General features: G+C 43.4%; 1 protein-coding gene across 2 annotated transcripts; it reads right to left on the bottom strand.

Moving 5' to 3' along the window:
* Window positions 1-979: 979 nt before the first annotated feature.
* ZNF564 (zinc finger protein 564) lies at window positions 980-21,620 on the bottom strand. Of its 2 annotated transcripts, none has more exons than XM_012790510.3 (4): window positions 21,460-21,620; window positions 3,832-3,958; window positions 3,569-3,629; window positions 980-3,121 (listed from the first exon to the last, which is right to left on the bottom strand). In XM_012790510.3, the coding sequence occupies exons 1-4, from the start codon at window positions 21,460-21,462 to the stop codon at window positions 1,660-1,662; spliced, it is 1,653 nt and encodes a 550-aa protein (XP_012645964.1). In that variant the 5' UTR covers window positions 21,463-21,620; the 3' UTR covers window positions 980-1,659. The 2 variants fall into 2 exon arrangements, with proteins under 2 accessions (XP_012645964.1, XP_012645966.1); XM_012790512.3 differs by lacking the exon at window positions 21,460-21,620 and adding an exon at window positions 10,858-11,295.
* Window positions 21,621-22,167: the final 547 nt, after the last annotated feature.

The following is a 22,167-nucleotide window of genomic DNA, read 5'->3' as shown; positions in this document are numbered from 1 at the left end:
AATTGACTCTAAGTGTAAAGTTGTGACATAATGAACATTCATACTGGTGTGCAGCTATCACCACCCATCTCTAGAACCCTTTTTCATCTTGCAAAACTGAAATTCTACACCCATTAAATAACTACCCATTGCTCTATTTCCCTAACCCCTGGCAAATGATACTGAATAGCACTACTGAATATGACGACTCCAGGTACCTGATCTGAGTAGAATTACATAGTATGTCTTCATATGAATGGCCTGTTTCACTTACCATAATGTTCTTAAGGTTCATGCATGTTGCAGCATATATGAGAATTTCCTTCCTTTTTAAGGAAATTTTGTGTATAAATAAAAAACCTTTTGTTTATTCATTCATCTTTCACTAAACACTTGAGTAGCTTCCACATTTTACCTATTGTGAATGATGCTGTTATGTACATGGGTGTACAAATATCTCACTTTCAATCTTATTTCCCCAGAAGTAGAAATACTTAATATGTTATTGCTATGTTTAATTTTCTGACAACCTGCCATACTGTTTTCAACAGTGCTCATACCATTTTACATTGCCACTGACCGTGCACAAGGGTTTCAATCATTCCATACCCTCATAGCATTTCTTGTTTCTTGGTAGTACTAATCCTAATGGGTGTGAATGTCATGGGTTTGATGTTCATTTCTCTAATGACTAATGTTGACCTATGTGCTTTGTTAGTCATTTGTACATATTTGGAGAAATGTCTATATAAAGTCCTTTCTTCATTTTAAAATTGGGGTCTGAGGCCAGGCGTGGTGGCTCACACCTGTAATCCCAGCACTCTGGGAGGCCAAGGCGGGTGGATCATTCAAGGTCAGGAGTTCGAAACCAGCCTGAGCAAGAGTGAGACCCCCGTATCTACTAAAAAGAAATTAATTGGCCAAATAAATAAATAAAAATGTAATAAAATTGGGTTGTGTCTTAGTGTGGGCTGCTAAAACAAAATACCATACACTAGATGGCTTGAATAACAAACATTTATTTCTCACAGTTTGAGAGGCCGGGAAGTCCAATATAAAGGCACTGGCAGATTCGGTGTCTGGTGAAGGCCTGCCTCCTATTCAAAAGAAGGCTATCTTTCACTGTGTCCTCTCATGGTGGAGAGCAAAATTAACTCTCTAGGGATTCCTATCAGGAGACTAGCCCCATTTATGAGGCCTCCACCCTTATGATCTCATCCTAACAACCACCAGAGACATTTCCTCTGAATACAATTGCATTAACGGAGGCATATAAATTTGGGGATACATATACACTCAGTCTCAACATTCAACCCCTGGCCCCCCAAAATTCATGTCCTTCTCACATGTAAAACACATTCATCCCATCCCAAAGGCCTCAAAAGTCTTAATTAATGCAGGAACTCTAAAGTCTAAACTCCAAAGTATCATCTCAGTATCATATAAATCAGATATGGGCAAGACCTGATTCATGCTGAGGCAAAATTCTTCTTCAGCTGCAAACCTGTGAAACTGAACTAGTTGTGTACTTCCAAAATACAATAGAGACAGGCATAGAATAGATGTTCTCATTCCAAAAGGGAGAACAGGACAGGAAGAAGGGGTCAGCTCCCAAGCAAGTCTAAAACTCAGAAGGTAAACTAAGACTTTCCATATTTTTTACACTGTAGTTTTCCTTCACTATGCATTCTCATGTGTACTTGATGCTTGTGTGATAAACGAAAGATTCCCTATACCCCTAACATAAGGTTTATCTCCACCATGACCTCTTTCATGTCTTTGAAAGGAACTGGAGTAACTGAATGTTTTCCCACATATTTTACATTCATAGGGCTTTTCTCCAGTATGAGTTCTTTCATGTATTCGAATGGAACTGGCATAATTGAATGCTTTCCCACATTCTTTACACACATAGGGTTTCTCTCCAGTATGAGTTCTTTCATGTGTTCGAACAGAACTAGGACAGTCAAAGGCTTTACCACATACCGTACACTTATAAGGTCCATCTCCAGTGTGCAGTATCATATGCTTTCTAATCCTTTTGAGAGAAATGAAAGCTTTTCCACATTCCTTACACACGTACGGTTTCTCTCCAGTGTGTGTTCTTTCATGTATTTGAAATGAACTAGGACAGTCAAAGGCTCTACCACATATCGTACATTTATAAGGTCCATCTCCAGTGTGGCTGATCATGTGTCTTCGAACACTTGGGAGAGAAATGAAGGCTTTTCCACATTCCTTACATTCATAGGGTTTCTCACCAGTGTGAGTCCTTTCATGTGTTCGAACATTACTGGAAGAACTGAAGGTTTTGCCACATTTATTACATTCATAAGGTTTCTCCCCAGTATGAGTTCTTTCATGTTTTCGAACATAACTGGGAAAAATGAAGGCTCTCCCACATACCTTACATTTATAAGGTCCATCTCCAGTGTGCCTAATCATGTGACTTTGAAAATTTGTGAGAGAAATGAATGCTTTCCCACATTGAGTACATTCATGGGGTTTCTCTCCAGTGTGAGTTCTTTCATGTATTCTAAATAAACTGGGACGGTCGAAGGCCTTCCCACATTGCTGGCATTTGTAAGGTCCATCTCCAGTGTGCCTAATCATGTGTCTTTGAAAACTTGGGAGAGAAATGAAGGCTTTCCCACATTCCTTACATTCGTAAGGTTTCTCTCCAGTGTGAGTTCTTTCATGTATTTGAAATAAACTGGGACGATCAAAGGCTTTCCCACATTCTTGACATTTATAAGGTCCATCTCCAGTGTGCTTAATCATGTGTCTCCGAACACTTGGAAGAGAGATGAAGGCCTTTCCACATTCCTTACATTCATAGGGTTTCTCACCGGTGTGAGTTCTTTCATGTCTTCGAAAAGACTGACAAGAACCAAAGGCTTTCCCACATTGCTTACATTTATATGGTTTTTCTCCATATTCCTGGTACTCATATGGTTTGTGTCCAGCATGAGATCTGATGTGTCTACTAAGGGATGAATGATGCATGAAGACTTTCCCACACAAGCTACATTCCCAAGGTTTTACTACACTAGGAATTTTCTTGTCCAGATTAAGATTTAGAATCTGGCTGAAGGTTTCTCCATATTGATCACGTTCACAGAGTCTCTCTACCATATGATTGCTGTAAAAAATAGAAAACATGATATTAATGGTTTATTAATGACTTTGTATTTATTAATAGGTAGTAGACTTCCATTTTTACCACAATAGAGGAAACAGTAGGTTTTCAGCTCTGTCTGAATTATTCGAAAGTGAATGGATTAAATGCTCCAGAAGAGGGCTCAAGAGGAGCTATTAACATAACCACGACATTCATACATACAGTTTCTTTTTTTTTTTTTTTTTTAGGAAGCCAAGAACACTTGAACATACAGTTTCTTAATACTATTTTTACATTAACTATTTTCCAAACACTGAACATCTGTGTCATCTATGTATATATTTCTGGCGAAAAAGTTCTATGAATAAGTAAATTTGAAGCTGGCCTTATTGCTTTTGTTTGTTAATTTTCATGGCATACTAAGTGTTCTTTCATGAGACACTACTTTCTCTTAGGAGCGCAAATTACCTTAGAAGTCTCCCCTGATTTTTGTACCAATCTTCAATGTTCTGGTCTTCCCATTTTTTTCCTAAAATATTGTCAGAAAAAATTATTATGAACTGATAGAAATTACAAAAAAGTGATTACATTTTAGGTTCTTGATGAGCTGCAAACAAACCTGATTTATTAACACAAGTATTCCCTTTTCCATATTCAACATCATGGAACAGTGTTAATGAGCAATAAACACTTCTCTAATTGACAAAGAGTAGGAATGATGTCATCCTTACCTATACAGGCCAGGTTTCTAAAGGTTTCTCGCATTACATCTCTGTAGAGTTTCTTCTGGGAAGGGTCCAGCAAAGCCCACTCCTCCAGAGTGAAGTTCACAGCCACATCCTCAGAGGCCACTGAGTCCTAAAACATTCCACACATGTTTAATAGAGGAAGGGTGAGACAACAGAACAGGGATGTATACGAAATTCATAAAAGTTCAGAAAGAATTTGGTGTTTCCCAAAGATTCATTTTATTATGAATGAACATGATTTATGAGAACTTTGTCCACACTCACTTCCTCATAAATTTAATAGCACTATGAAAACATGGAACTGATGTCCATGTTTTTATTGTGGTCACTACAAGTTTTATTGATCTCTAATGGCAGGATCCAGTTCACCTTGGAGAAATGAAGGAAATGCTATACAAAGAAAACAAATTTTAAGACCATCATTCCTTGTGCAAAAAACTCTTCCATTTCCTTTCAGATCACACACCAACACTCAGCATTCCATGAAACACAAAGTGAAACCTGAATGAAGTTTCCATGAATACACACTGAAGAAGTAGAAGCATTTTCCTCTATTCCCTTCACCAAACAGGAGAGGCCAGGTGGCCTGTAGAAATCCACCTTGTGAAAAAGTCCAGCTGTCCATACTTTCCTGAAGGACTCCAGGCCATCAGAAGTAGTCAGATCAAGCTGGCTAAATAAAAATATTCCTCTGCAGAAGTATTAATTTTACCTTGCATATGTAATATTTATTATAAACTCAGTGTTTCCTTTCATTATGTCTCATTTCATGAGGCTAGGAAGATACTGAGAAGATAGAACTCAGGCATGAGGAAGACAGTAACTTAGACCCCCTGAAAAAAATCCATATACTCATGAGCCATGGGGCAGTTTTCCACCCATTTTTAGCACAGATATACTGAGAAGACAAATACCAGAACTTTTTCTGGTAGATCTCCAACAATATACCCTGTGCCTTGCTGACCTGGAGGAACAGATTAAGAGCTGCAATTTCAAAGGGATTTCCTTTAAATCCATATGATTTAATGGTGAATTTGCTCATGATTATATAATGATAAAGAGATTAGCAGGGCTTTCCCCCAAAAGAATAGAACATCTTCTTTCTCTGACTTCAGGGGGGAATGATTCATGACCAATCCTTATGTGACATTCCATTGTATAACGTCAAAGCAAAATGAAATAAGGAGAAAGATGAGTTCATGGAAAGAACTCAATATCCCCAAGATATCCCCTTTTTCAAAATATTTTCCAAATTCTATAAATCCCCAAAAGATTAAGAATCAATAAAAAGTACTTCTCTAAACCTAACAGGAATAATGAATGTCTAACAATAAAGTCTTCTGAAGAACATCATGATGGCTTGCCTAATCTTTAACAAGAATTCTGAAAATAAAATATTGCAGAGGGATAAATAAATAGCCCAAGGGAAAGAGAGTGTAACCAATGTGCTGGCATTTATATGGAAAGTTGGTTAATGACAGAACAGGCATTGTAGAGCAGTGACTAAATACATGGGCAGGGAAAAACTTCTACCTAATTGGAAAAGTATACTGTATTTCCTTCTATTCCAGGGGCAATAATAAATTTATAGATTTGTATATGAAAGATAAAGCCACAACACTTTCAAAGTCACAGGTAAATTTTTCTTGACCTAGACTGTAACCCATAAAGGAAGAGATTGATAGATCAAATGTATTAAAATTAAGGGAGTTAAAAGACAAACAACTAAGTGGATGACGAATATCAGTAATACATGCAATATAACCAAAACATATTCCTCTTTTAATAGAAGATAAAATAGCCAAATAAAATGCCAAGTAGACCCTAGTTCACACTAATTAGAAAGACCATTAGATAATCCCAAATGTTGAGCACCACTGGGAACAAGTAACAGTTATGGGCCGGGCTTGGTGGCTCACACCTGTAATCCTAGCACTCTGGGAGGCTAGCAGGTGGGAGAATCGCTCAAGGTCAGGAGTTTGAAACCAGCCTGAGTAAGAGCAAGACCCCATCTCTACTAAAAATAGAACGAAATTAATTGAATTCTATATATCTAAAAATATATAGAAAAAGTTAGCTGGGCATGGTGGCACGTGCCTGTAGTCCCAGCTACTTGGGAGGCTGAAGCAGGAGGATCGCTTGAGCCCAGGTTGCTGTGAGCTAGGCTGATGCCATGGCACTCTAGCCCAGGCAACAGAGTGAGACTGTGTCTCAAAAAAAAGAAGAAATAAAATTGTCTTTGTTGTGTAAGACATAATTGCATAGAAAGATATACAGATAGCATATAAGCATATGAAAGCATGCACATTTTTGTCATTTCAGAATTACAAATGAAAAAATGAAAGACTAACATGACCCTTATTAGAATGGCTAAAACTGAATATGCTGAAAGTACCAAATGATGGGAAAGATGTGAGCAACAGGAACCCTCATTTGTTACTGGTAGGAATGGAAAACTGTACACCTATTTTGGAAGATGGTCAATTTCTTATAAAACTAAACATCATCTTAACATAGGACCTACCAATCACACTCCTTGGTATTTACCAATATATTAAGTTGAAAACTTCTGTTTGCACAAAAACCTGTTTATAGATTTATGCATAAGTTCTAAAAATTAGAGATATCCAAATTTCCAAAAATTAAAGATATCCTTCATAAGCAAATGAATAATCTGTGATATATCCATATGATGAAATTATTGCTCAATGATAAAAAGCAATAAGGTATTAATATCAAACCATGATAATAAGACAGAGGAATCTTAAAAGCATACTGCTAAGTGACAGAACCCTAAGGGCAGTGAAACTATTTTATATGATACAGAAACAACAGACACACATCATTACATATTTGACTGTCAAAACCCACTGAATGTGCAACACAGAAAGTCAACTCTAAAGTAAATTGTGGATGTTAATGAATAAATACTCATTCATCAATCTTAACAAATGCACCACAGTAATACAAGATGCCAAAAATAGGGCAAACTAAATGGAGACAGAAAAGTAACGTGGAAAAACACCTGTACTTACTAATCATTTCTTCTGTAAATTTAGAATCGTTCTTTAAAAACATAACGTCTATTAGGGAAGAAAAAAATGAAGACAGACTCATGACAAATTCACCCCTGAAGAATAACTAGACGCTCACCATGTGATCTTTCATGGAATTGAATTAAACTTTTTTAGTAAGCCATTATGAGGTCTTCAGCCTAAGACTGGGAAGGGAGGAGAAAGTTCCACCCAACACCTTGTTCAGGAGCCCAGCACTGTCAGGAACTAGGTGGATGAGCATCCCTGCATTGTAGACTTAGTATATGTAGAGATACATATTACCTAGATTTATATTTTGGGTATCTGTGACATAAGAAACAGATATTTTGGCCGGGCGCTGTGGCTCACGCCTGTAATCCTAGCTCTTGGGAGGCCGAGGCGGGCGGATTGCTCAAGGTCAGGAGTTCAAAACCAGCCTGAGCAAGAGCGAGACCCCATCTCTACTATAAATAGAAAGAAATTAATTGGCCAACTGATATATATATAAAAAATTAGCCGGGCATGGTGGCGCATGCCTGTAGTCCCAGCTACTCGGGAGGCTGAGGCAGAAGGATCACTCAAGCCCAGGAGTTTGAGGTTGCTGTGAGCTAGGCTGACGCCACGGCACTCACTCTAGCCTGGACAACAAAGCGAGACTCTGTCTCAAAAAAAAAAAGAAACAGATATTTTACTACAGATGGGAAACACTTATACAATCACCCAAGTATCTGTAAACGTGCAAATGGGGCTCATTTCTGGCCAGTGCTAAGATGAAAGCCTGATGCTTGGTCAGTTGTGCTGACTCTTGGATCCTTTATCATAGATGTCCCAGGTCAGTCATGAAAAGCAGCAACTCTCCACTGAGCTCCACCATGTACGCATGTGGCAATGTTGTCCATGAAATCTCCTCACAAACTCCTCACTGTTGTTCACTCAGTTAATCTATTATAATAATGCTTTCCAATCCTTCAAGGCCCTATTTAATTTATATTAGGCCATATTAACTAATTTAACTGGGGATGAAGGTCTGTGAGATTCCATTTTGCCACTTTGCAAATACCAAAGACTTAATTTATTTCTTAACATGTAAAAGTGACCCTGCTCTGTATGGGATATTTTAAGACCATAGGTGCTATAACCATAAGGAATTCAGACAAGATAATAGTTCTGATGGTTAAGAAGGCATATTTGTCTACGGCCATACCACCCTGAACACGCCCAATCTCATCTGATCTCGGAGCTAAGCAGGGTCGGGCCTGGTTAGTACTTGGATAGGAGAAGGCATATTTGTTTATCCTCTACTTTATTCACTACTCTCCTAAGATTACAGGGCGTACCTTGCTTAAATTTAGTGGGATCACCTAGTGTAAGTATAATTTGAGCCTTATGTTAATTAACTGCACTAAGGATTGACAATTAGCGCAGATATCAATTTGGAATCTATCCTGTAAGAGGCACAAGAACCATGCAGTTTTATTTTTTTGTTGTATAAATACTTTTATTAATATATTTTGAATTTCCAGCTGGGTCAAATTGTGGACCTCTGTTTCAGTATATATATATGTATTTTTTGTTCCCTCCCTACTAGGTTTGTGTTTTGGCCTCTAGATATACTTCAGGGAGGGGAGAAGGGGCTGTCTTGTCTACCCCAGTATTTGTAAATGTTCCCCCCTGCATCAGTATCATCAGGGCTATGGGCCTCCTCCACATCAGTGATTATTCTGTAAGGTTTAAGGACTCTTGGCTTAACTTGGGTTTGAAGCTTTGCTGTGCCAGATATTGTTCATATAACAAGAGTCAGGATCTTTGTGGTGATAGACACACAGGCTGTGGCAGCCACAGTGCTTAAAGGTCCTGGTAAGCCCTCTGCTATTAGGAGTGCGGCCTGGCTTCAACTCTCCATCTAATGGCTGCCTTTCCTGCTTGACTGTTCCCTCAGGTACAGTCTTCCCCCTCAGCACCCTGAGGGGGACTGGCCAAAGAATATGGCCAAAGCTTAGCAGTAGTCACAGCTTCATTCTAAAAGAGAAAGAGAGGTCCAGACCAAGACATACAACCCAGGACCTCATTCAGAAGGGCCCCAATGCCACACTCCTGTTTCTAAATGCCAAAGAGGTATCAAAACTGGATGACCCAGACTTGCTAGGTTTCAACAATGCAACAGAGCAGCACAGCTCAAAGCAGAAGTTCCCCAAGCAGCAGCAGCTCCAACTGCATGCCAGCCATCAGGCAGCAGAACAGGCTAGCAAGTCAGAGCAAGAGGAGACAAAATTGTGTGATGGTCAACATCTAGATATCTTGTTCACAGCACTGAATGCTGTGATCACCTGCAAAGGTGTGGTCCTGATGCTGATGCTAGTGTGTCACACACAAACACCAAGGGGGTACTATATCCACACCAGACCAATCTGGCTCAACTTATATAACAAAGTTGTGAGTTGTTTTTCAGTTGCCATGGACCTCCAGCAAGGGTTGAAGCTCATGAGCATGCCCAGATGAACCAAGCGTGCAACCACAAACACTTAAGTGGTTGGACTGAGGCGCAGGAACTGAATTAAGACACAGACACTGCATGGTAGCGTCCAGGATCCAGTCAGATCATGTCTCCCAGCATCACCTCATTGCAAGATCCAATCAGATCACTCCTTATTACCCTCTGACTATAAAACCCTTATTTGGGGCCGGGCGCGGTGGCTCACGCCTGTAATCCTAGCACTCTGGGAGGCCGAGGCGGGCGGATTGCTCGAGGTTGGGAGTTCGAAACCATCCTGAGCGAGACCCTGTCTCTACTAAAAATAGAAAGAAATTAATTGACCAACTAAAAATATATATACAAAAAATTAGCCGGGCATGGTGGCGCATGCCTGTAGTCCCAGCTACTTGGGAGGCTGAGGCAGCAGGATTGCTTGAGCCCAGGAGTTTGAGGTTGCTGTGAGCTACGCTGACGCCACGGCACTCACTCTAGCCAGGGCAACAAAAGTGAGACTCTGTCTCAAAAAAAAAAAAAAAAAAAAAAAACCCTTATTTGGGGACACACTGCTTTGGGAACTATTCCTGGTGTGCTCTTTACTTGTGCCAAGTAATAAAGCCCCCTTGCTATAACCAAGTTGGCTGTCTACTGGCCTTATCCTGCCATGTGAACAAACCCCTCTGTTGGGAGGTAACAAAAGAAGTTCTCATGGGATGTTTGGTGCCATAAAGAAACCGGAAGAGGCCGGGCGCGGTGGCTCACGCCTGTAATCCTAGCACTTTGGGAGGCCGAGGCGGGCGGATTGCTCGAGGTCAGGAGTTCGAAACCAGCCTGAGCGAGACCCTGTCTCTACCAAAAATAGAAATAAATTAATTGACCAACTAAAAATATATATACAAAAAATTAGCCGGGCATGGTGGCGCATGCCTGTAGTCCCAGCTACTCGGGAGGCTGAGGCAGTAGGATCGCTGAGCCCCGGAGATTGAGGTTGCTGTGAGCCAGGCTGACGCCACGGCACTCACTCTAGCCTGGGCAACAAAGTGAGACTCTGTCTCAAAAAAAAAAAAAAGAAAAAAAAAAGAAACCGGGAAGAGAAGTACAAAGATTTTAGACAAGGTACCACTTCCAGATGGTTATTCTCTGCTTTACACTCATGTAAAATACCCACAACAAAGATAAATCTTTTTTAAAAAGTCATCTATAGTTCTGTGGGAAAATTATAATTAAAATGCCACATGCGTTTGAAACACAGAATGAAAGACAAATAGTCGAACATGATGCTGTCAACTGGAGAGGGGAAGTAAGCCTTAGGTAATATGGGATGGGATCTGGGTATTTAGGGATTCCCAGCCTTAGGACGAGGTGGGCTGGGGGACAGGGTGGTGGATTTGAGACCCTGCTTCCAAGACCTTTTGAAGACACGGAGGGAGATCGGTCTCTGTGGGGTGAAAGTAGAGACTAGGGACCCCAAGGACCACAGCCCTCACCACAAACCCCACACACCGAGTGGGGATCCTCCCTTGATCACTCTCCCGTCGTCACAGCACAATCTGGGGCAGACGCAAGGCTGCCGGGCTAAGGCTCAGGTTACCACGTGTAGGGACGAAATAGGACACCTGGGGTCCCGGCTGCTGGCCCAGCCCCACCGTGCGGGCTGGAGGGGGCCGACGGCCAAACTGCAGACCCTGGAGCTGACCGCTGTGAAGCCTAGGTCCCATCACAGCTGGTTCCAGCCAGTTCCAATCAGGTCCTCCTGATGGTGCAGTCGCCCGCCCTGCGCACGCACCATCTGCCGGCTTCAGGGGTGTCCCAGTGTCCTCCCTCCGGCGCCTGCGACCACTGCAGGTCACAGCACAACAGAAGTCAAGGTAGATACTGCCAGGGGCAGATGAAACAGGCTCAGTGACGTCACAATAGGGACGCCCTCCCCCTCCCCACGGTGCGTCTGATTGGACAGTTCCTGCGGCCCCGCCCCCTCTAGCCTGAGTGACAGTTGCGATATCTCTAAGGCAACTGAATTTTTATTCTCATTGGTAAATATAAGAAAAACAATAACAGGTTATATAAATGTGGAATGAATTTGGAAATTTAACATTTTTAACAGATTTTAGTATTAATATATTCAGATACATGTAATCACCACCATGGTTAATTTTCATCTCCTCAAAAAGAAACCCCTCATCTTCAGATGGTACCAGGGTCGTGAATATTTCGTTCTTCATGACCTTTAGGCCCTTGCCTAAGTTTCCCAGGCTGTTACACTTCATTCAACTTAATGCAGGAAAAGGGATTAGGCCTGCTCCACAGATTACTTTATTCATTTCATTTTATTTAAAATTTTATATCCCTTTGATGATGAAAAATGAGGAAGAAAAAAAAAAGGAAACCCCTGTCTGCTTTACCTGTCTCTCCTACCCTCCCTTCTTCCTCCCCAAATCCCTAGCCCTTGAAAACCAGTAATTCTTCTTCTTCTTCTGTAGATTTCCCTATTCTGGACTTTCACATAAACAGAATCATGTCACATGCGGTGCGTGTGGCTGACCTCTCTCAAGTAGTATAGGTTTTTCAAGGGACATCCATGTCATAACAGGTTCCACTACTTTGTTTTTTTTTTTTTTCTATATATATTAGTTGGCCAATTAATTTTTTTTTCTATTTATAGTAGAGACGGGGTCTCGCTCTTGCTCAGGTTGGTTTCGAACTCCTGAACTCAAACGATCCGCCCGGCTCGGCCTCCCAGAGAGCTAGGATTACAGGCGTGAGCCACCGCGCCCGGCCACTACTTTGTTTCTATAGCGGAATTATATTCCATGGTATGGATATTACACATTTTGTTGATCCATTCATCCACTGATGGATGACAGTCAGTCCTCCGTGCACAGGGATTGATTCTTCATCCATGGACTTAACCAACCTTCAAATGAGCCAATTGTATATCATCTAGTAAGGTCTACAATGGTTAGGTGTGTATTAAATACCTACAGACTTTTTTTCTTGTCATTATTCCCTAAACAATATAGTATAATAACTATTTATACAGGATTTATATGGTATTAGGTATTACAAGTGATCTAGAGAGGATTCAAAGTATATGGGAGGAAATATTTTCCTAATCCCCATTTTGGATCGTTCAGTGACAGTATATAGAAATATGACAGATTTTTGCAGGTTCATTTCGTATTCTGCTAATTTACTAAATTCATTTATTACTTCTAAATGTTTTTTTCTTGTGGGGTATGGAATCCTTTGGTTTTTCTACATATAAGATCATAATATCTATAAACAGTAATAATTTCTTATTTTTCTGTCAAATTTGGATATATTTAATTTCTTTTTCTTGCCTAATTACTCTGGCTAGAACATCCAGTATTATGTTGTATAGTAGTGGTGAAAGAATTAAGTCTCAATAGATTTAAAAAAAATAATAAAAAATATTATAAATTAAAAATATGATTTTATAATACACATTTAAATATGAATATAAATTTTACACTGTTTACATATAATAAACTAAAATATAAAATACAAAAAATTAAATAAAAAATATAGATATACAAATTATCTCCTCTAACTACATGAGATGAACTTAGAACACAATGAAAACTAAAGAATTCACAAATCTGTGGAAACTGGCCGGCCGTGGTGGCTCACGCCTGTAACCCTAGCACTTTGGGAGGCCGAGGCCAGCGGATCACTCAAGGTCAGGAGTTCGAAACCAGCCTGAGCAAGAGTGAGACCCCATCTCTACTAAAAATAGAAATAAACTAATCGGCCAACTAAAAATATATAGAAAAAATTAGCCAGGCATGGTGGCGCATGCCTGTAGTCCCAGCTACTCAGGAGGCTGAGGCAGAAGGATTGCTTGAGTTCAGGAGTTTGAGGTTGCTGTGTGCTAGGCTGACGCCACGGCACTCACTCTAGCCTGGGTAACAAACTGAGATTCTGTCTCAAAAAAAAAAAAAAAAAAAAGAAATAACAAGAGAAACCAGAAAAATAGACAGAAATGAAAATGAAAACACAATATACCTAAACTTAGAGAACTCAATAAAAGCAGAGGAAATTTTACCCTGGGGCCTTTTTGAGTTGTCCGACTGTGTGACTGTCCGATCGTGTGACTGTGGTATGTGGGGCCTGGGCTTCCTGCCAGCCGTGCTGTTCCCAAGTCTGATGCCCACACAAAACCCACAATCTACCATCCTGGAGGGATAAAAAATGCTATGTGTACACCTCCTGGGAGCTTTTCTTCGTCCATCCGTGCACTCAACAAATGCTCGAAGTTCACACTGTAAGGTTCCAGGTAAGGCACAGGTGGGGCTCAAACCCCAGTCCCTGGAGCCCATAAAACTCAAGGCTCGGCCCTGGCCCCTTCCACACTCTGCTTTTCCCTCCTGGGCCATCAGTGAGTTTGGGTATGACTCTATAGGTGAGGTTGACAATTTCCTGGGAGAACGTTCTTGAAGAGGTCCAGGAAAGGAGGTGACAACAGAGGAATCAGTCCTGACCCTGACTGGTTTGAGAGCGGGGCTGGGGCTGGGTCATGGGGCGGGGCCAGGGCTGGGCCTGGGGAGGCTGTGAAGATGCATGAGCCTGAGTTTCCAGTGGAAAAGCCCGGGACTTCACGGAAGGAAACGCAGCGATGCAGCATGGGGGAGCTGGTGAGGCCTGGGCAGCTACTCTGGGTTGTCTCCCACATTCCAGAAGAAGTGTGGGGTCTTGGTGTCTGGCTCCCAGACCTCTGACTTTAACATATTCCCCAGAGAACCCGGGGGGCAGTCTGGGCTCAAGTGTTGCAGAAATGACCCCTCCTTCTCTTCCTCCTTCCACAGCTTCAGTTCGCTCTCTAGGTAAGGAGCATCTCCAGGACCTTCCTGACATCGGGGTTGATGAGAGTGGGGTCACCACCCTTTATCTGTCTGTGCCTGGGGTCTCCCCAGGATGAAGCCACTGGTGGATGGTGGAGAAGAGGCTCTCGCTGGGATTTGCTGTGGTGCAAGGTGGGGAATAACGGGGCCTTGGCCACCGCCCTGGGCTTCCTCATCATCACCACTGGATGCTGAGACACAAGAAACATCCAGGGGCTAGGACCTGTCCTCAGCCGCCTCCCCCCAGAGGAACTGCAGACATTCGGTGTCTGGGGAGGGCGTGACCGTCTGCATCTACCTGATGGAACTCTGTCTGCTTCTCTGTCCTTCTACTCATTTTTAAAGTGGATAAAGAAATAGTGGGGGGCAGGGGTTAGGGGAAAGGAACAGTGATGAATAGGTAGAGGGCCAGGCAGTGGCTCATGCCTGTAACCCCAGCACTTTGGGAGGCCAAGGCAGGAGGACTGCTTCAGGCCATGATTTCCAGACCAGCATGGGGAGACCCCATCTCTACAAAAATAAAAAAATTAGCCAGTGTGGTGGCCCTCACCTATAGTCTCAGATACTTAGGAGGCTGAAGCAAGAGGATCACCTGAGCCTCTCCTGAGCCCAGGAGTTTGAGTTTGAGGCTACAGAGAGCTATAATGATGCCAATTCATTGTAGCCTGGGCAACAGAGTGAGACCCTTTTTCGGGGGGGGGGGAGGTAGAGTACAAGGGATTTTTAGGACCATGAAACTATTCTATATGACACTGTGGACACTGTGGTGCTGGGTATATGACACATTCATTTATCAAAACTCACAGAACTGTACAACAGAATGAACCCTAACATAAAGTATGAACTTTAGTTAATAACAATGTTAACAGTTTTTCAATTCTCAACATCAGATGTAATATGTTGGTTCATCATTGTAACAAATACACCATACCTAAGGCAAGATGTTAAAAACAGAGGAAACTAAATGCTACTACGGAAAAGAAGTCTACAGGAACTCTGTAATAATCTGCTCGATTATTCTGTTAACTATTAATTAAAAAAAATAAAACAGTGCAGTGGCTCACACCTGTAACCCAGCATTTTGGGAGGCCAAGGTGGGAGGACTCCTTGAGGCCAGGAGTTCTGGACTAGCCTAGGCAACACTGTAAGATTCCAACTCTACAAAAAATTAAAAATGAGCCAGGCATGGGTGGTGGCGCACACCTGTAGTCCTAGCTACTTAAGAGGCTAAGGCGGAAGGATCACTTGAGCCCAAGAGCGTCACTGCACTCCAGCCTGGGTGAGAGAACAAGACTCTGTCTCAAAAAAGAAAAAAAAGAAAAGAAATTTTTAATTTTTGAAGGCAAACTGCCATTCCATGCAACATTCAAAACTGTGCAAAAAAAGAAACCTGACATTTACAATACATACACAGTATGATACCATTTGTATAAGATTCATGCAAAAATAAAACATGGGGTTAAATACACAGTTGAGAAAAGAAAATTATGTTATAATCCATAAACTGGCCCCATCTGGAGAGAAATGGGATGATCTGGCCTCTAGGAGTCATTTTAAGAGGGACAAGTGGCAGTAAGTCTTCTCCAAAGTCTTGGGCTAGTTGTCATTAGAAGGACATTCCCTTTACAATGTTTCAGTTACTGTGCAATTGTTTTATATAATTTCCTCATATGCAACATGTTTAGTAAGTTTTCACAATGCAAACTCAATACACAAAAAAATTAAGTCCTAAAAAATGTCCAATGAGGGTATAAAATTATTATAATGGGAAAGTATACACTGAAAGACATCAATTTAGAAAGAAACACATGGAGATATGACATATGTCCTCAGAAACAGAGTGAATATCACCATGATATAACTTCTCCCAAGTATATATAGTGTTTTATTAAATTCCATGAAATTCACAACCAGATTTGTTTGGTATGTTGCTGAACTTAAGAAAAGCTATTTCTAGGTCAGGCACAGTGGCTCGTGCCTGTAATCCCAGCACTGTGGGAGGCCAAGGTGGAAGGATCACTTGAGCCTAGATGCTGGGGGTTGCAGTGAGCTATGATACCAGTGCACTCTAGCCCAGGCAACAGAGCAAGACCCTGTCTCAAAAAAATAATAGCAGTAATTTATTACAGCAGCCCAAAGTTACTAAAATAGTGGGGCACTTTCTCTACCACACATCAAGGCTTTGAAATAATCAGGACATTTTGGCAATCACAGAGAGTTGAACAGATAGACCCATGAAAAATAAGAAATTCTGAAACCCTGGCATCTATGTAAGGTAAGTGAACCTATGACAGAGAGGATACTGCCAGACAAGGATACTAATGATGGACAGTTCCACACGAGGGACAGTGACAAGCTGTCTATAGGAGAATAATCAATCTTGCACACATCATCTCCATATATAATAACCATTAAGTGTACAGTTGCTTGTTGTAGCAAATTCTTATAATTTTGTTACCTCAGCATCCATTTTGAACACGGGTTTAACTTTCTCATACCAGAAGCAGGGCTCAGTCAACCTTGACACAATTTCAAGTTCTCTACCTCCTACCAGTTCCCCAATGCAGTCAATCCAGATATCTGCCTTATGCGACCGTCTCCTGGTGACCACCTCCCTATGGGACAGCTCCATACAACCTACTAGAATGGCCCCACTGTGCCCCGAACCCCACATGGACTGCACTACACAGACTGACTGCAGCCACCACCTCTCAGCCACAGCATGATGCCATGGATCTCCCACCTACTTACTCTAAACTCACTAATTAGAACTCCCCAGGGAGTCCTAGTGATCCCACAGATCCCTCTCTTGCTCCCCACCTGCTGGTTGAGTGTGCATGTTCCAAACAGCTACCCCACCCCCTTTGGCCTGCAAGCCATGCTCCGGGATCTCTTCCCTAGAAGTGTGTTTCACCCACAGTCCACAAGGAAACCCACATTCAGAAGGTTAAACACATTCCCAAGCCTGAGGACCACTCCTGTGAAGATGCAGCCCTAGGTTAACTCACATCTGCACGTTGATGGAGGGAAACCTGAACAGCTGGGAAATTCAATTCTGGGAGCTCCACACACCTTACTCGCCCCTCCTCACAGTGTCTCCATTCTCACCAGCAGCCAAACGTTTACCTGGAGTCAGTATAAGGTTCTGACCTCCAGTGTCTTTTTTGTGACACCAACCAATTCTCCAACACCAGCTGGATATCCAACAATTCATTTCTGACACCACCCCAGGTTAGCACAAGACCCAACAAGTTCAGGGCTCAGTCCCACAACACTGCCCCACTTCACATGCCAGTCACAAGCCCCAGGGACAACTCACACTTCTAAACAATCACCTATAAATCATGGCCTCTCATTGCCCCCTCCTTAGGTTCAATAATTCGCTAGAACTAGAACTCAGCAAAATACCTTACTTAAGTTTACCAGTATATCACAAAAGACACAACCCAGGAATGGCCAATGCAAGAGATGTATATGGCAAGGAAAGGGGGGAGGATGAACAAAACTCCCACTCTTGGGGTGCACCACTGTCCCAGCACATCACTATTCTCACCAACCTGGAAGCTCTCTGTGTTTATTCCACCATTTTTATGGAACACAGGCTCCAGTCTCCCTCTCTTTCCTGAGGTTGGGGGCTGGAGCTTAAAGCAACAACCCTCCAATCATGGGTTTGGTCTTTCTGGTCTCTAATACCCATTCTGAAGCTATTCAGGGCTCCCTCCACCCCCCCAACCCCTCCCCCCAGTCTGGTATAAAAGTAGACACACAGATCAATGGAACAAACAGAATAGAGAACCCAGTTAATTAGCCTAAACTCAAGTATGGTCTGAAGGGGCTTTGTTAGGAATAACAAAAAACACTCTTCCTCTCCCTCAGGAAATTCCAAGGGTGATAGGATTTCTGCACCAGGAACTGGAGACAATCACCAAATATATGTTTTATTATACCACAGAAGCAAATAAACTCTTAGATTCATAAATTTTCTCCAAGAGGCAGAACTCAAAGGTGATTTTCTGTAAGTTTGGCCCTCACAGACATTCTCATTTTGCACAAATTACACTCTGACTAAAGCAATTCTGTGGATGGAAAAGCAAACTGCTGACAATGTTGAATTTTACCCAAGCTCTGTAATCCTGGTAAACAACTATGATTAAAGAAACCCCCACCAAAACCATCCTTGGTGTTCCAGAGACGCAGGCTACTGCAAAAAAAAAACGCCCTTCCCACTACAACTTAGATGATGTCCCCTTTGTACATATGACAAGGCCAGACACAGACTCTCCAAATCTCCATTCTTTGCCTCATGAGTGATTAGCTCACAGTTATGTCTTCACTCATCAGTCAAAACAAAATACTTGTGAGCCAAACTTTGGTTAAGTTTCTCCACTTCCAGGCTTCTGAACTTTACCCATCCTCAGCCTAAGCCAGGCTGGAATCAGGGTAAGACAGTCTCTGATCTAGCATCTGAATCTGCCATCCTCCACCATCCTGTCCCCTCCTACTTTATTACTAATATTGTTTGCTCTTCCCTATGGAAAGAAGAGCCTTTTTCTGCCTAACCTTTGAGATGCTTGCAAATATACACGGTGCTTTCCCCACTGCAATACTCCTTTCAAATGAAGTCATTTCTTACCTAAATCCAGATCTGTTTCAGTAGACAACATCTAGAAACAGCCCCAGGACAAGTATAACCTCAGGGAGGACATCTGCCTCTGGGTGCCCAGCTTTCCAGAGCTCTGGGCTTCTCTCAGTACAAAGGGCTCCTCCCAAGGTCACTGTGAGCAGCTGGGACACCTGCAGGGGAGGCTCCCCAGGAAGACACAACTGAGCTTGCAATGACCTCCCTTTGCAGGCTCAAAACTGGCCTTAGCTTAGAGTCAATGGCCTCAGCACTCTGTTCCCCAGTCAAGGCTACTTTACTTTTAAAAAAGGAAATACCCCGTGTTTGAAGAATCCAACAAAACCACTGAAATTCACTGTTTATGTAGGGGGAGGAAAGGAAATTGTAAGGCATTTACATTCTACACCTCAACAGAAAAGGCTCAAGTATCTATTCCTTTCAGATGATAAAGATGTAATTTTATTATTTCCATGACAGATTGTTTACTAAAAAAAATATTTTTGGATATTTCTAGGTTCCATCTGATAGGACTTAGGATTAATCTCAAATGTCCAGATGACAAGATACAGAACCGAATTATCCACTCTCACAAATCCTCCACCCTGCAAGGGAAAACTGATGTTTTAGTGAATCTCTCACCATTTTATCTACCACACTTTCTTGTGGAAATGTATTCATTTCTCTGCAGCCATAATGGAAGAGTAATTTTCCCTATTTCTCTGAGTTATTTAAAATAGGATTCTCAGCCAGGCATAGTGGCTCATGCCTGTAATCCTAGCACTCTGGGAGGCCTGGGGATCACTTCAGGTCAGGAGTTCGAGACCAGCCTGAGCAAGACCAAAACCCCATCTCTACCAAAAATAGAAAAAATTAGTGGGGCATGGTGGCGCATGCCTGTAGTCTCTGCTACTCAGGAGGCTGAGGCAGTAGGATCACTTGAGCCCAGGAGTTGGAGGTTGCTGTGAGCTAGCCTGATGCCACGGCACTCTAGTCCAGTGAGACTCTGGCTCAAAAAGAAAAAAGAAAAAAAGAAAAAGACCCGAGAAACCTACCACACATGTCTGAAAAAGAAAATAAGAATTTTTAACAAACGGAATGAATATAAAACAAGATATTTAATGTTTTCCCCTCCAATCCACCTCTTTTTTGTGTCTTTGTAACAATCTTATCATTCAAGCTCTACAGATAAAAGTACTTTACATTTCACGAAAAACAGGATAAAACAAGTAAACAAATCTTTTCAAGTTGACAAGCCTAGGGTGAGGCAGTGCTGACCACACCCCCACCACCACCACCCAGGCTCACTGACTGCCCTCCCAATCAACATTGCTGTGCCCCGCTGTCTGCCCAAGTGCATTTTGCTTTTCCGGTTCTTGCACCACTTCAAAGAAGTGGGTTTTTCTTGTCTTTTGAGACAGTTTTTCTCCCTTCATTAGTCTAAAAGGATCCAGAGGGCAGAAATTTCTGTCTTATCCCCTCAATACCAGCATATGAACTCATACTGAAATGAATTGAAACTGGGCTAGGGAAGAAAAAGCCTCCTGTGTCCCACGGGAAGCTATTTAGATGAAGGGCACATCAGGAGACTCCTTCCAGCTCAGGGACATCCAGTTGCTGCCTCCCCCCCACTCCCAGAATCCCCTCCCCCAAATGCCAAGGTGACAACCAGGCTGTCCTCTGGGAGGAGTGACCCAGGGGCTAACATTCACTAGACCCTCCAAAAGACTTGGCAGCTGTGGGCATCTCGAGTCAGGCCCAGGCAGTTCTGAAACCCATGACCTTTAAAGGGTCATGTAGGCTGAGGACACATGACCCTATAAAGTTTCAAAGAATATCCACTACCCAAAAAGACATTCTGACAAGACATCAGTACTTAGGAAAAATAAAAGGAGGAGAAGCACAAAGATGTCTTTACAGATTTTCAGGTGGTTATTATCCCCTTTCCTCTCAGATTCAACAGCCACAAACAGAAAACAAATGCTTTCAAAACAGTCATCTATTGCTCTGTGAAAGAAAAAACAAAAAACGATAAACATTTAAAATACTGTGTCTGTCTGAAATATAGAACAAAAACACAAATAGTTGATAATGTTGTCGAGAATCGGAGAGGGGAAAGTCCGCGTCTGCGAATGCCGGGAGGGAACCGGAAATTTAGGGATTTATTCCCAGCCCTAGAAAAAACTAGGCTGGGGGACAGAGTCGTGGCTTTGGGACCCTGTTTCCGATCCATTTAGAACACTCAAAAGGAAACCGGTCCCCCAGGAAGAAAGCAGGGACTGGGGACCCCGCAGGCCGCAGCTCCATCCACGCGCGACCTCCACACCCCGCGCGGGGACCCTCCCCGGCGACCCTCCCGCGGCCACCGCACAATCTGGGGACACGCGGGGTCGGGACCGAGGTCGCCGCGCAGGGGCCGGACAGGACGCCCGGGGGCCCGGCTGCCGGCCCGGCCCCACCCTCCGAGGGCCGCGGGGACCGAAGGCCGAGCTGCGCCAGCGGCCACTCGGGTCCGCAGACTCCAGAGCGGCCCGCGGGGAGGCCCGGGTCCCGCCACAGCCGGTTCCGGCCGGTTCCAACCAGCCCCTCCTCCCCGCCTGGGGACGCCGGGCCCCGCACACTCACCATCTCCCGGCTTCCGGGGTGACCTGGCGTCCTCCCTGCGGCTCCCGCGGCCTGTGCAGGCCACAGCGCGGCGGAGGCTGTGGTGGCGCCACCGAGGCCTCTCGGCGAAGCGGAGACGGAACCCGAGCTCTGCGGACGCAAGAAAGGAAGACCCCGCGGAGTTGTTGAACGTTGCCCCCTCCCCCCTGCGGGGCTCCGGATTGGACAGTGCGCGCGGCCCCGCCCCGCCTCCTCTGATTGGATAGTTCCTCAGGCCCCGCCCCTGCAGCCTGAGTGACAGGAGAGGCGATGCTCTAAGTGGCTGAGTGGCCGCCGGATTGACAGGTTCTTGGGCCACAGCCCTTGGCAGGCCGGGCTCGCTCCCTGCGCCTGTAACTGTCTATGCTGCAGAGCAGACACTGGCGTCTTTCTGCACTCAGTGTGCCCTTCCTGCTTCTCCCTCCTGGACACGGGGTCAAACGTGTGTGCCCCCGGAACTCCAGACTCAGTGTCCAGTGGAGCCATCCCCTAGCCACAGGGCAGGAGGAGTGCCCAGGCCAGGCCAGCCCACCCTGAGGCAGGAGGATCGCTTGAGCCCAGGAGTTTGAGGTTGCTGTGAGCCAGGCTGACGCCATGGCACTCTAGCCTGGGCAACAGAGTGAGACTCTGTAAAAAAAAAAAAAAGATATTATAGTCTTGACTCATGACCCGTGCATGCCACAACAAAAA

Source organism: Microcebus murinus, chromosome 27 (assembly GCF_040939455.1).
Source record: "Microcebus murinus isolate Inina chromosome 27, M.murinus_Inina_mat1.0, whole genome shotgun sequence".
NCBI lineage: Eukaryota > Metazoa > Chordata > Mammalia > Primates > Cheirogaleidae > Microcebus > Microcebus murinus.
This window is presented reverse-complemented; position numbering and strand designations above follow the sequence as displayed.